Source organism: Chelon labrosus (genome assembly GCF_963514085.1).
Source record: "Chelon labrosus genome assembly, chromosome: 6".
Classification (NCBI taxonomy): domain Eukaryota; kingdom Metazoa; phylum Chordata; class Actinopteri; order Mugiliformes; family Mugilidae; genus Chelon; species Chelon labrosus.
The window spans coordinates 25,295,727-25,309,124 of NC_140342.1; the positions used below are offsets into that span (position 1 = coordinate 25,295,727).

The window sequence follows — 13,398 nt, forward strand, 5'->3', positions numbered from 1 at the left end:
CACTGACGTCTAATTGAGTCTTTTAGCTCAAACTAAAGCACCGACTTCATGCTTTTCAAGCCATTCGATAAAGGTATTGGCACCGCCCAAAATTTTCTGCATAAAAATGATTCAAAACATCCTGGAAGTGGATGAAGAGAGCCCAGTCAAACACATGAAACAGACAAAAAAATACACGTGTGTCTGTTTATTCAGGAAAATGAACCAATATTACATATCTGTGAGGTGCAAAGGTAAGTCCACGTCTAGGATTACAAGTTAACTTCAAGTCCATCTGTTCAGGAGTGTTTTCAATCAGTGTGGTGAGACTCAGGTGTCATTTAGTTTAAATAAATCAGGGAGTTGTCTCAGTCTGATCTTCACAACACATGTTTGTGGAAGTGTATGACGGCAACGGACAACAGGAAAAAGAGTTGTTGTTGCTCATCAGGCTGGAGGCAGTTACAAAACCATCTCTGAAGAGTTTGAAATCCATAAATCCACAGTGTGAACAAATGGAGGAGATTTAAGACCCTCCACAGGAGTGGTCCACCAACAAAGATCACCCCATGATCGTCTGAGAGGTCCCAAAGGAACCCAGGGGAACATCACAAACATCATATTTCTGTTTCATGTCTTGGACTGGGTTCTCTTTGTCTTCTTCTAGTGAACAGTTTTGAGTCGTTTTTTATGCAGAAATATAGAAAGTTATGATGAGCACAAATCCTTTTAGCTCTGTTGTACCTACGTAAAGCCTGCGTAGTTACATTTCTAGAAGGTGCACGTCAGGCTGCAGCGTAGATCTGATTTAAAAGCAGAAATCTAGCTTAACGCTGGCTGTGATGTTAAGTCAGAAAGGCAAACTTCTATCAAAAGAACTGATGAAGCTCCTTTAACAACTGAAGAATCGTTAGAAGTTTAATCTTCCCGTTTGAATTTCCTCCCCAGCGACTGTATTCTCTATTTGTGAGCGTCCTTTTTTTTATTTTGCTTCTCTTTCTGTTCTCTAAAGTTCAAAAGCAGAAAAAGACAAAAGTGAAAGGGCTTTAATGAGCAAACGTGGGCGTAAGCGGTGGATTCAGGCAAAACTAAACGGGATTAGTTATCAAAAGTGGCCTCGTTAATGTGCTCTGACCTTCACCGAGAACTTTCAGAGACAACTCCCTTTGTTGAGCTTCTGAGTGTAAACCCAGCAACAAGGCCACAACGAGACCACGAGCTTAAGAGGAGACGCAGGAGCAAAAATGAAAACACTGCTCACTGTGGCGTGTAGACACCTGGGTGGGAGCAGTCGTATGAGTAAAACATTTCCAGCACCAGACACTTGACCATGAACAGCTGAATGACCGCGCTCAGCAAGCCTTCCTGGGATACATTAAAAAAAAACTTGAGGAAAAAAGTTTGTGGTTAAAGTTTACCATTCAGTGTCTGAGCTGTAAAACACAATGTGTTCATTCATACGCCTGAGCACGCTGTCATCTTCTGTTAGGTGAGACACCACGTCAAACTCTTCTCTGCAGCAGAGACGTCAGCGACAGTGAATGACTTGGTAGCGTTTGTGCCGTGTGAACGGAAAAACTGAAGGACTGAAAGACGCTAGCAGCACAGCTCTCTGCCTGGCAACGCATTTAAATATCGAACATATAAACCCGCGTTAAGACACAGACAACACTGGTCTAAAAGCCCTATGTGCACGGGACTAGTTTTACCTGGAGATCTCGTCTAATTTGTAATAATGTCAGAGGTCGTCTGTGATCGTAATCCCGTGCGAATTGGCCATGTCTGTAATTTGTAAAGTAAAAATTAGGTATTTCAGGTAACACAGAGGTCATGTGATAAACTAATCCAGTGTGAATCAGCATCTCTGTGATTTGGGGAGTGATTTTACTTTTGTTTGAGACTTTTTTCTGCCTCTTGTCTCTTAAGAATCATGAAGGATGTAAATCAAAGTCTGGAGAGATGTTAGGCTGCGAAGTTCACCCATTTAAACGGATGAAATCACTAAATCAAGCGTTAATGTGTTCATCGACAAAGGTGGGGGCTGATTTAAATACGGCCGGCCGTTCGTAATTTCTTCCTCTGGATCGATAGTCTCATCACATCACGCTTTTTTATGATCAGTCAGGATTTGCAAAGTAACTAAAGCTGTCAGAAAGTGTAAAGTATCCTCTGACATGCAACGGAAAGTAGCAGAGACGTAACTATGGAGAGTAAATCTGAGAAAAATAGATTTGAGTTATCCCGTGTGAATGCGCCACATGAAACACAGATGTGTGTAGGGGGACGTCCTCAGGTAAAACTAGTCCATATCAGGCTAAAGTTAGCTGTTTCTCAACCTACCCTGGAGGCCAGATCTACTCCACCTGCAATTCTTGGTGTTTTGGGGGCAAAGCGTTGGTCTGGAGTCTTTCCGTTGGGAACTGAACATGCTCAGACAAAGATCTGTCGGGTCAGTCAAATAGTTATTGGCAATGGCTTTATGTGGTGATGGTTGAAACACGGCCAATAATGAAATCCAGACAGGGTCTTAACAGACTCATATTCTGAGAAGGGTTGAGTGTGAATACATTCGACTAGTTTCAAGCAATGAAGGAGAAAAAAATATGTCTTCCATCAACTGGACAGTCCTCCAACCAATCAGAGGGGGAGGTCAGGCTGGCCTCCAGGCTACTTCAAGCCTTATACCTCACAAAAAAGACATTTGGCTTCATTTTTTGCGCAATATCAAATCAAAATTGGTAATTTGATATCTCAATTTTGGTACAAAAAAGTAGTTTTATACATATATATATAGAAAATGTGATCCTTATTGAGCACAAAAGGCTCAAAATTAAAAAAAAAGGCTTCTTAAGGACAGCACAAATGTAAAACTAAGTGTTTTACAATATATACTTATTACTTCTTAACTCCCCACTAACATACAGGGTCAGTGTCAACTTTTAAACTTGTGTTTTTATAACATATCTTATAAATTCAACACAACCTTTGAGAATAATTGTGAATAAAATAAAGACCAGAGCAATGAATCAGCTCATAATCAGGCCAAGACACCGAACTCCCACCAGTCCACTGAGGTGTAATACTTGAACCTCTATACGTGGTGTGTCTCTGCACCAGATCTCCACCCGTATCTGAGTTTCTTTAACGAGCGATGTGCCGTCGATGAACCGGCGGCCCCGGTTTGATTGACGGTGGAGGTAATGTGAGCCGGGCCTTCATTAGTCTGTATCTGATCCGACCGGTGTTCTCTCGCAGGTCGGCGTCGACGCTGATCTACGAGCTCGGACGAGGGGCTCATAAATGTGTGGAGATTATTACCTGGGCCGGGATAACGGCAGCGGCGCTGGTGGGAGGCAAACACAAACACGGCCGCGTGCGAAAGGAGGAGGACGTCAAGCCGAGCTCAATATACTCTGCACCACTGTTCTTATATACACCTCATTCTTACGTTATTGTTCTTATATTACCAAACTTTCTTGAAAGTTCACAACAGCAGGACTTTTCAGGACTGCTGGGCAATTTCAGGACACTTGTCTCTGTTGTATCTGTTATTTATGTCGCTTTTAGCATCACAGAACATTGCAACCAAGAGCGATGTTGTTATAGTCTGGGGAGGGGTTTCCATTTGACTGAGTGGGACAAATATCGGCTCCATAATTTGGTTAAATATAGAGGTTTGTCTCGTGTGCCTTGTCCTGGAGGCAAACACGTGATCAACAGTGTTCATGTTTCATCGAGCCCACATGGTGAACTCTGCAGCTGCAATGAATACTTTAAACATAACGGCATCGAAACGTCTTCCCTCCGAGAGACGACCAGAGGACCTTGAATGCTGACGGTGCGTTCAAGGTCACCCAGTAGTCCGGTCCGCTCACATTTTAAAACAACAAACGAGAGAGTGATCTCTTCCGGGACGTTCGCATGAGCTTCTTCTGTCGTCCGGATTCAATTTTCCGATAGCGCAACTCGTGAATGAAATGCCTTTTTTGGCAAATCCAACGACGCCGACGTCATCCAGTTCAACAGCTGCATTAACGTCGACGATAAATAAAGGTGGATAAATGTCCAGCGTGATGGATTAGCAACCACTGGCAAGCTTTAAGAAAATTGATTTTAAAATACAAAGCGATTTATGAAAATGAACGTCGGCCTCCGCAGACAAGACATCAGTCAGGGAAAGTATTTTTCACTAAGTGAATCTGGTGAAAGGATGAACCGGTGGAAGACAAAAAGGCTTTTAATGATTCCAAAAAAAAGTGATTCACACTAAATTTTTCTTGCTTCAAACTAAAAAAAAGTTTAGTTTTTTATCAGAAGACCAAAAAAGAAAGTAAGAAGTCAATGAACGTTGCTGAGGAACATGTAAAACAACAGACCAGCAGTTCATCTGGGGGCTTTAACAGAACGTGTGCCCCAAAGAAAAACCCAGACAACCCCCTCTCATGGGCGTCATGCCAGGGAATCCACTTGGCGCCACATGACCGTCTCGAATCATGCATCACCCCGGGGCGACGGCGGGCGGGCGGGCGTGTGCCGTCCCCCACTCTCCACCCCACCCCTCTCTTTATAATAACCTGCTAATAAGGGATGGGGGGAAGGTTGGGTTCGGGGGTCGGGGCGCATCAGGCTCACACGGGACGCCTCTTGTTTACATGGTCCTCCTGACCTAAACAAATTCGGGGGGCCTGTGCCTGCGTGCATGAGCAAGCAAACAAACAAAAGTGGGGAGCGTGACACCGTATGGTGGCGTCAAGACGAGAAGAAAGAGGACTCAACGTGGAGCATTTAAATGTGCTGTTAGCAGACAGCTAGCTGGCAGATCTGAAGCCTAAACCAAAGTTAGCATGTAGCATTCACCAGACATTTAAACGTGCTGTTAGTAGACAGCTAGCTAGCAGATCTGAAGCCTAAACCAAAGTTAGCATGTAGCATTCACCAGACATTAAAACGTGCTGTTAGCAGACAGCTAGCTGGCAGATCTGAAGCCTAAACCAAAGTTAGCATGTAGCATTCACCAGACATTAAAACGTGCTGTTAGCAGACAGCTAGCTGGCAGATCTGAAGCCTAAACCAAAGTTAGCATGTAGCATTCACCAGACATTTAAACGTGCTGTTAGCAGACAGCTAGCTAGGAGATCAGAAGCCTAAACCAAAGTTAGCATGTAGCGTTCACCAGACATTTAAACGTGCTGTTAGCAGACAGCTAGCTGGCAGATCTGAAGCCTAAATCAAAGTTAGCATGTAGCATTCACCAGGCATTTAAACGTGCTGTTAGCAGACAGCTAGCTGGCAGATCTGAAGCCTAAACCAAAGTTAGCATGTAGCATTCACCAGGACATTTAAACGTGCTGTTAGCAGACAGCTAGCTAGCAGATCTGAAGCCTAAACCAAAGTTAGCATGTAGCATTCACCAGACATTTAAACGTGCTGTTAGCAGACAGCTAGCTAGCAGATCTGAAGCCTAAACCAAAGTTAGCATGTAGCATTCACCAGGACATTTAAACGTGCTGTTAGCAGACAGCTAGCTAGCAGATCTGAAGCCTAAACCAAAGTTAGCATGTAGCATTCACCAGACATTTAAAAGTGCTGGGAGCAGACAGATAGCTAGCAGATTTGAAGCCTAAACCAAAGTTAGCATGTAGCATTCACCAGATATTTAAAAGTGCTGGGAGCAGACAGATAGCTAGCAGATTTGAAGCCTAAACCAAAGTTAGCATGTAGCATTCACCAGACATTTAAAAGTGCTGGGAGCAGACAGATAGCTAGCAGATTTGAAGCCTAAACCAAAGTTAGCATGTAGCATTCACCAGACATTTAAAAGTGCTGGGAGCAGACAGATAGCTAGCAGATTTGAAGCCTAAACCAAAGTTAGCATGTAGCATTCACCAGACATTTAAAAGTGCTGGGAGCAGACAGATAGCTAGCAGATTTGAAGCCTAAACCAAAGTTAGCATGTAGCATTCACCAGACATTTAAAAGTGCTGGGAGCAGACAGCTAGCTAGCAGATTTGAAGCCTAAATCAAAGTTAGCATGTAGCATTCACCAGGCATTTAAACGTGCTGTTAGCAGACAGCTAGCTGGCAGATCTGAAGCCTAAACCAAAGTTAGCATGTAGCATTCACCAGGATCTATGCAATAAACACCAACATCTACTTTATCCGGGCTGGAAACCAGAACAGAAAGAGACGTAGTGACTTATATATGATCTATACCAGAGCCTGGTAGCTACAGCGCTTTAAAGTTATGATTAGGATCTAAAACTCATTGATTAGGGACAGGGACAGACTGCTTATAAGGAGCTTATGTGAGTTATTATTTGCTGGAGACGGGACATAAACCCTGATCTCAGGTGTCAAAGTCGAATCGTTACTTTTTGTCACTTCCTATTAACGCTGCGTGACTTCCTGCAGCGGCTCTGGACATAAATCCACTCCTGTAGGAGCATCCAGCGGGCGCTGTACGTCACTGGTTCTCTCCCTCATAGTTTATTCACTCCCACTCTCGTAGCACCGTGAGGGTCCGCGATCAGTCAGAGGAACGGGACCGGTCTGATTTTATTTAATGAAAGGTTGTCCTCAGCAAACCGATGCATTCATCCAGAGGCAGGAGAAAGAGAGGTGACACGGAGAGGAGGGCGGACGGAGAACAAGAGTTACCGCTTGATTGCTGAATCTAAATTGACATGTACTGGAGGAGTGTGACGCACTTATTCTTTTGGCAGAGCTAAGATGCTATCGTGGAAATGAAAGTCCTTGAAAGTGAGACAGAGAGGGGAAACAGAACGAGGCGGGACGGAGGAGGAAAGAAAATAAAAAGCTGGAGAATAAAATGACGAGTCAATCACTAGTTGATTTTTTTTTTGTCTTGAGGTTTAAAAAGTTAAAAAGTCTCCAAAACCTTTCTGATGTTTCAAGAAAGTTCATGGTGATATCTTTAAATGAGATGATCCTGCTTCAAGATAATATCTCTTGATTTGTGGAAAATCTGCGCAGTAGAAAATAAATAAATAAATAAGAATACAAAAAGTTGAGCTGCGCTGCAATCAGGTACGATGATCTGACGCCGCCGGCGCCGGAGAGAGAGACAGAAAAAAAGACTTTTAGGAGGAGATAAAAGTTTGAATCAGATGTAAAGATAAACTGAAGGAGACACTGCAGGTTCCCATGGCGGCGGCGGCGGCGGCGGCGGCGGCGGCGGTGGAGTAATCCAGGGACTGAGTGACTGACAAGTATCATCCACCGTCTGCCCCGCCCCAGCTCCACGACGCGCTGCACACGCTCCTCCGTCGACGCTTGTCAATCAACGCGTCCTTTTGTCGGCGCCGGCCAATCCCATGTTGCCGTTACACCGGGGCCCGTTTGAGTGACAGGCCCGGGAGCAGAGGAGCCGAGAGGCAGAGGTGGAGGGGATCCACGGTGACGGGAATGGAAAACGGCGTGTGTTTGTGTGTAGAGGGTTGTGATGCAGGGCCTCAAACACGCAGGACGAGAAGCGTTAACATCCAGTAAGAGACGAGCGTCTACGTGTTCGGGATGTGTGTGTGTGTGTTTGTGTCTTGCAGCCAGCATGGAGGAGCTGCAGTAGTAAGGCCGTCAGGCAGCCTGCTGCTTCCTGTCTGCTTTAATTGCATGTAGCCCTAGAGACAACACACACACACACACACACTGAACCACAAAAAGCAGCCAGAACCAGCCCAGGGAACCCCTCCACACAGCAGCACTGACAAAAAGACGAAGGTTTACACGGCTAAGATGGGAGCTGAACGCCGAGCTCCTTCACCGAGGCACCGAGGCTGAGCGAACCTCCCAAGAAAGAGCAACACGGAGGCTTTTGTCAAGCTGTTAATTGCATAAATAATTCGCAAACACTGTCCGATGTGTGAATTTTAATTAGAATTAGTGGTTTAAAATGATCCTCAGAGAAAAGTAACCGAGAACACTGAGGAAAAATAAATATTTGATGTAAACTGATGAGTGTGTGAAGCTGAAATGTCAGGACACGTTAGGACACGCTGGAGTAACACTGTTTTATATTTGATCTCTTTCGTCGTCTACCTCTCGGGCGAACAATAGATCATCGTGCAAAAAAAGCAACATCGTGAATCTGCAGGTTCCCGGCGGAGAGGTGAACCACCTTCTGACGTGGCAGCGGCGTCCATTTCAGGAGTTAAAAGATCCCCGGGGAAGAGCGAGAAATATAAGGGGCGCGGGTCCGGGCTCGTTTAAAAAAAATAAAATCAATGCTTCCAGGACCACGCTCATTTAAAAACACGGTGGGGAGGGAAAAAAAATCTCAATCTAATTCTTTGCTCAAAAAGCCACTTAATACTGTGATTCTGTAAATTCAATTTCACACGTGGCTATTCTGGTCAAAGGATAATTACGACAAGCAAGCAGAGTGGGAATGGAAATAACTCAGAGTGGAAACCACAAAAAAAAAAGACTGTGGGAGGCTGTGTGAAGACGGATCACGAGAATGACCCGCTGTTGTTTTATGTTGGCAAGTAAAAATGGTAGAAATAAAAAAATGGCTCGAGTGATTTTTAGTAAGGCATTAAAAAGTTTTTGTAGACTGAATTTCTGTTTTTCTAAATTCATTTTATGAGTTCTGTTCACTTTAAACTACAGGTAATACAACAATCATTTGTTGTGTGGGGAAATAAAATGTCATAAATAATAATCTATTGTTTGGCTCTTTGTTGGGTTTTTATTTGACACACTCTTAATGCCAGGACAGAAAAGCAGAAAAGAAAGAAAAAATAAATAAAATAGCTCAAATTATATTTTATTTTATGATAAAAAAACATCTTTTATGTTTGTTTCCTCGTTTTAGTGCAAATTACTGGTTTGTGGTTTAAATGTGACTTTGCAATAAATTTCCTAATTTTTAAGGGATTACAAGCAAAAATGTTTAGGGAAGAGTTACTGTTACTGTACTGCTACTTATTTAGCACTTTTGTGTTGTGTTGCTTGTACCTCTGCTGCCATAAAAATATCAATAAAGGCCCTAATCCTATCGTATCTTATCATATCATGTCATAACGTATTGTATCGTATTGTATCATAACGTATCGCATCATAATGTATCGTATTGTATCATGTTGTGTCATAACGTATCGTATCGTATCGTAACGCATCGTATCATTACTTTGTATTGTATCATGTCATAACGTACCATATCGTATTGTATCATAAACGTATCATATTGCATCGTGTTGTGTCATAACGTATTGTATCATATCGTATCGTATCGTATCATATTGTATCGTATCATTTCATATCGTATTGTATCGTATAGTATCATAACGCATCATATTGTATCCTTTCGTATCGTGTCATAATGTATTGTATCATAACGTATTGTATCATATTGTATCGTAACTTTTCGTATCGAATCATATTGTATCGTATCGTGTCATAACGTATTGTATCGTATCGTATTGTATCGTATCGTGTCATAACGTATTGTATCATATTGTATCGTATTGTATCGTGTCATAACGTATTGTATCGTATCGTATTGTATCGTATTGTATCGTATCGTGTCATAACGTATTGTATCATATTGTATCGTATTGTATCGTATCGTATCGTATCGCATCGTGTCATAACATATTCTATCGTATCATATTGTATCGAAACATCAAGCACAAATCTTTCATATTCATATTCACAGGCGGCGCAGTAACACCTCCTACCTGATAGGTGGCGGTAGCATCGCTGCCAGCATCCGTCCCCAGATTGGTGAGCTTCTCCTTGATCTTGTGGTGCGAGCGGTGGCGCAGGCAGTAGACCACGCTGGAGGCCAGCAGCACGCCGACGATGCACAGGATGGACACGACGGTGAGGATGAGGAACTTGGTCGACTCCGCCTGGCTGTACTTGGTGGGGATCTGGTTGATGTGGCTTCCCTGCGGGCCGCAAGAGAGCAGACGGAAAAGGGTTAACGACGTGTTCCTGTCATTATTTTCATCTGCGTTCTTTGCAGGTCATCAGGTAGAGCGCGGCGCTGCCAGTGCAATCAAGAGTTCTTATATATCCGCCGTGCTGAAAATGTCTGCAGCGGTTGCTTTGAAAGAAACTGCACATATGTTTCTAGAAGTGTGTGCATGTGTTCAGGTGATTTTACTGATCAGTCAGACAAGAGGAAGTAATCTGGAAAATCATCTGCCGTCCGAGTGTTTGATTGGAACAAGCCTGCAGGCTCTCAGAGCTTCGAGACACACACACACACAAAAAGTTACACTGACAAGTTAATCCATCTGAACCCCACTAAACGCATTAATTAGAGATTCACTTAAAAATGTTTGATTCTGAATGTGTAGATGAAAGTGTAAACCACATGCTTCTTATTATTCCTTTTTTTTTTTTTTTTGTGGAAACACATAAACATGCATATCGCCGTGCTCGATGAAAAGCATAATCACGAGTGTTTGTTCCGCCATCTGTGCCCATGAATGCATAAAATCGTGTTTAGCAAAGCATTCTGGATGTCTCCGGACGGCTCTGTAGCACCGCGCGCTACAACCGGAGGCGTTCTCCAGCCCCGAGAACGGGAGGCGGCAGACGCTCCTCGAGAAAGTGCTCCGCCGACCGGGAACCAGATCCTTCAGCAAACAACTGGAGATTAAAGATCCGCTTTCAAACCGGTCTGCCGCTTACGATAACACAATGGACGCACCGCGGCACTGTCAGGACAAAACTGCTCCGGGAGCGCGTGAAAGAAAACCACCACTGGAATCATCTGAGAGTCTTATTGAACCGTTCGCTACCAGGCCTCCAGGCTCCAGCTCCGGCCCAGCGAGCTCCTGATAATGGCCCTGGTGCATTTTACCTGACTGCTAAGAGTTAACAATAGGCAACATCATTCCCCGTTATTACACACCGCATAATGATCTTGACAACAAAGAGGGAGGCAAGAACCGAAAAGAGGAGAGCTGCAAATTGCACTGCCTACGACAAGGCCTGTAATTCCTCCTGACAAAGAATTATCAGAGAGAATCAATAGCAAAAGAAGCCTTTTTCTGGGCTGGTTTATTTCTTTTTTTTTGGTAGCACACTAAAGATTAATGTCTCCCAAAAATTCAAAGCCTTGCTCGAGCCCATCATTAGCGTGGACTGCTTGTAATTTTATGTTGCATGTTATTGTTTGCCTCCAGAGAAAAAGGCAGCCGGCTTGTCTTGGGGGTAAAATGGAAATGGGGAGGGTAAGAAAAAAAATAAAAATCCCTCAGTGGTAGAGGTCACAGAGATTAGGCGATGTGTGGCGTGGTGAGTTAATGGAAAGGAGGTTTTGAAAGCGGCGGGGAGAGAGAGAGGGGCGAGAGGGGGGGGAGGAGGGCGGCCCTGTCGACTCCCTCCTGCCCGCCTGTCAGAGCGGAGGAACACTGAAACCCTGGGAGGTGGGAAGAGGACTGATCTGAGCCCCGCACACGGATTGTCCTGGAATTCTTGTGAGGTTTTTTCGGGGAGTGACCCCCCCCAAACACCACCCCACGCCCCTCAACCCTACACCGTCACCGCCACTCGATAATGCCCCCCTCCGTTCCACTCCCTCGCCCCCTATGATTTCATTCATCGCTGCTGCTGCTGCTGCATTCAGCACCTGATAAAGAGTGCCTGCAGAAAGACCCACAATGGGGGGGGGGGGGGGGGGGGGGGGACAACAGTTGTCCGACGCTTTGTGGGGCGTCCAATTTGCTTGGGGAGCTCTGAGCCGTACTGTAAAAGCTGGCTGCATAGTAATGTGACGGCCCTGAAAGAAGAACTGTGAGCGTCTCTCTCTGACTGGGGCACCAAAGAGAACTTTCTCACTGCTAAGAAATAAAAAAAAAAAAAAAGAAATGTATTAATAAAGCAGAACAAAAAAAATAAATAAAAAAAAGAATTCAGCTCTGAAGTATAGAACATCTAAAAGATTGATCTACTGGTAAGGTTACTACGGAGGCTGTTCATGAATCTGTGAGAGAGTCTGTGGATGTTAATGTTGCATGTTGTGTGTTCTTAATGTGTCTTTTCATTAATGTGGTTTAAATGTGAAAGACGGCGGCAGAGCTGAGGAAGAAGCATCGTATATAAAAGTAGCCGAGTGGCGGCGGCGGCGGCGGCGGCGGCGGCGGCAGCAGCAGCGGCGTCGGCCTGGACGTGTTGTGAGCTCGGTGAAGGCCATTAATAATGCATCACTGCTGCTTCCACATGCATCCACTGCTGCAATCATCTCTTGCAATATGTTTCTTTTTTCTTTTTTTTTTTTACCTCCCTCCTCTCTCCCCTCCCCTCCCCTCCCTTCTCCCTTCTCCTCCCCCCCCCCCCACACTCTTACCACGGATCAAATAACTTCATTTGTCATTTTGCTCCTCGAGTCATCTCATTGTTTTGTCAAATTAAGTTTCATGGAGAGGGATTGCATCTTGCTCGGCCAGTAATGGCCCATAATTCAAGGCTCTAACTGTAACAGCTCAGTCATCTTTTCGCGGGACAGATGCCGGCGTTTCGGAAAAAAAAAGCACGCCCTCCTCCTCCTCCTTCCCCTCCCTCCCTCCTCACGCTCACACACGCTGATCCCACCTCCCCTCCTCACCCTCCTCCTCCTCCTCCCCCCCATTGGTCTCTTTATCATGGCTGCCAAGCATGTCTGTCTATTGATTCAAACAAATGTAGCCTGACCCCACCTGCTTAATCAAGTTTGGTTGCAGTTGTTAGGAACAGTAAAGGGGGTGGAGGAGTGTGTATGTGTGTGTGTGTGTGTGTGTGTGGTAGTGGTGGTGGTGTATGAGTTGTTAGTTGCCGGCTATGAAAAACGAGCAGCCGTTCTTGGCGCCGCCGCAGAGGCCGACGTAGCAGAAATCTGCAATGATTGAAAATCAAATGTTTGCTCAGGACGGGACGTGGAGCATTCGCAGCTGGAGGGGGGTGGAGGAAAAAAAGGCCGTGCAACCTTTTCAGTAATATACAGGTGCAACTCTCGACTGTGTTTCCAGTAATGAGAGGTTATACTCGCGGCCTTGCAGTTCCACGGCTTTAACACTTCCACCGAAATTACATTTTGATCGACACAGACGTGAAGGGGAACGCGGAGGGGAAGCGAAAGGAAACGTAACTTTGGGTTAATGCTACGAAAAATAAATAAATTAAAAACACAATTAGTGTGACAGAATCGATTCGGGACCAGAATAAAAATCTAATCTGCATCAATCCTGGGCCCAGATGTTACGTTTCTTATCTCCTCTCAACGCAGGAATTAATTTAAAACAGCAACAAAGAGAATCCTGTTTGTTTCTGGAGGAGAATCGGACGAAAAAAGAAAAAAAATGAAATGAAAAAAAATATATATATTGTCTCCCCCCGAAGGCAAAGGGGAGAACGAAGGGAGTTCCCTTCACGCTTCCATCCTCTATTGTCCATCTGCTCCCGCAAAAT

At 44.6% G+C, this 13,398-nt stretch overlaps 1 protein-coding gene across 1 annotated transcript in view; it reads right to left on the reverse strand.

Annotated features, from left to right (window-relative positions):
* Nucleotides 1-13,398, reverse strand: part of LOC311488899 (receptor-type tyrosine-protein phosphatase N2-like) — a gene marked incomplete at its 5' end in the record, with an annotated part of 207,251 nt that overhangs the window by 39,352 nt on the left and 154,501 nt on the right. Inside the window, one exon of the mRNA XM_084545761.1 lies at nucleotides 9,678-9,890. Within this exon, the coding sequence (XP_084401887.1) occupies nucleotides 9,678-9,890 (213 nt within the window). The remainder of the gene's footprint in view (nucleotides 1-9,677; nucleotides 9,891-13,398) is intronic.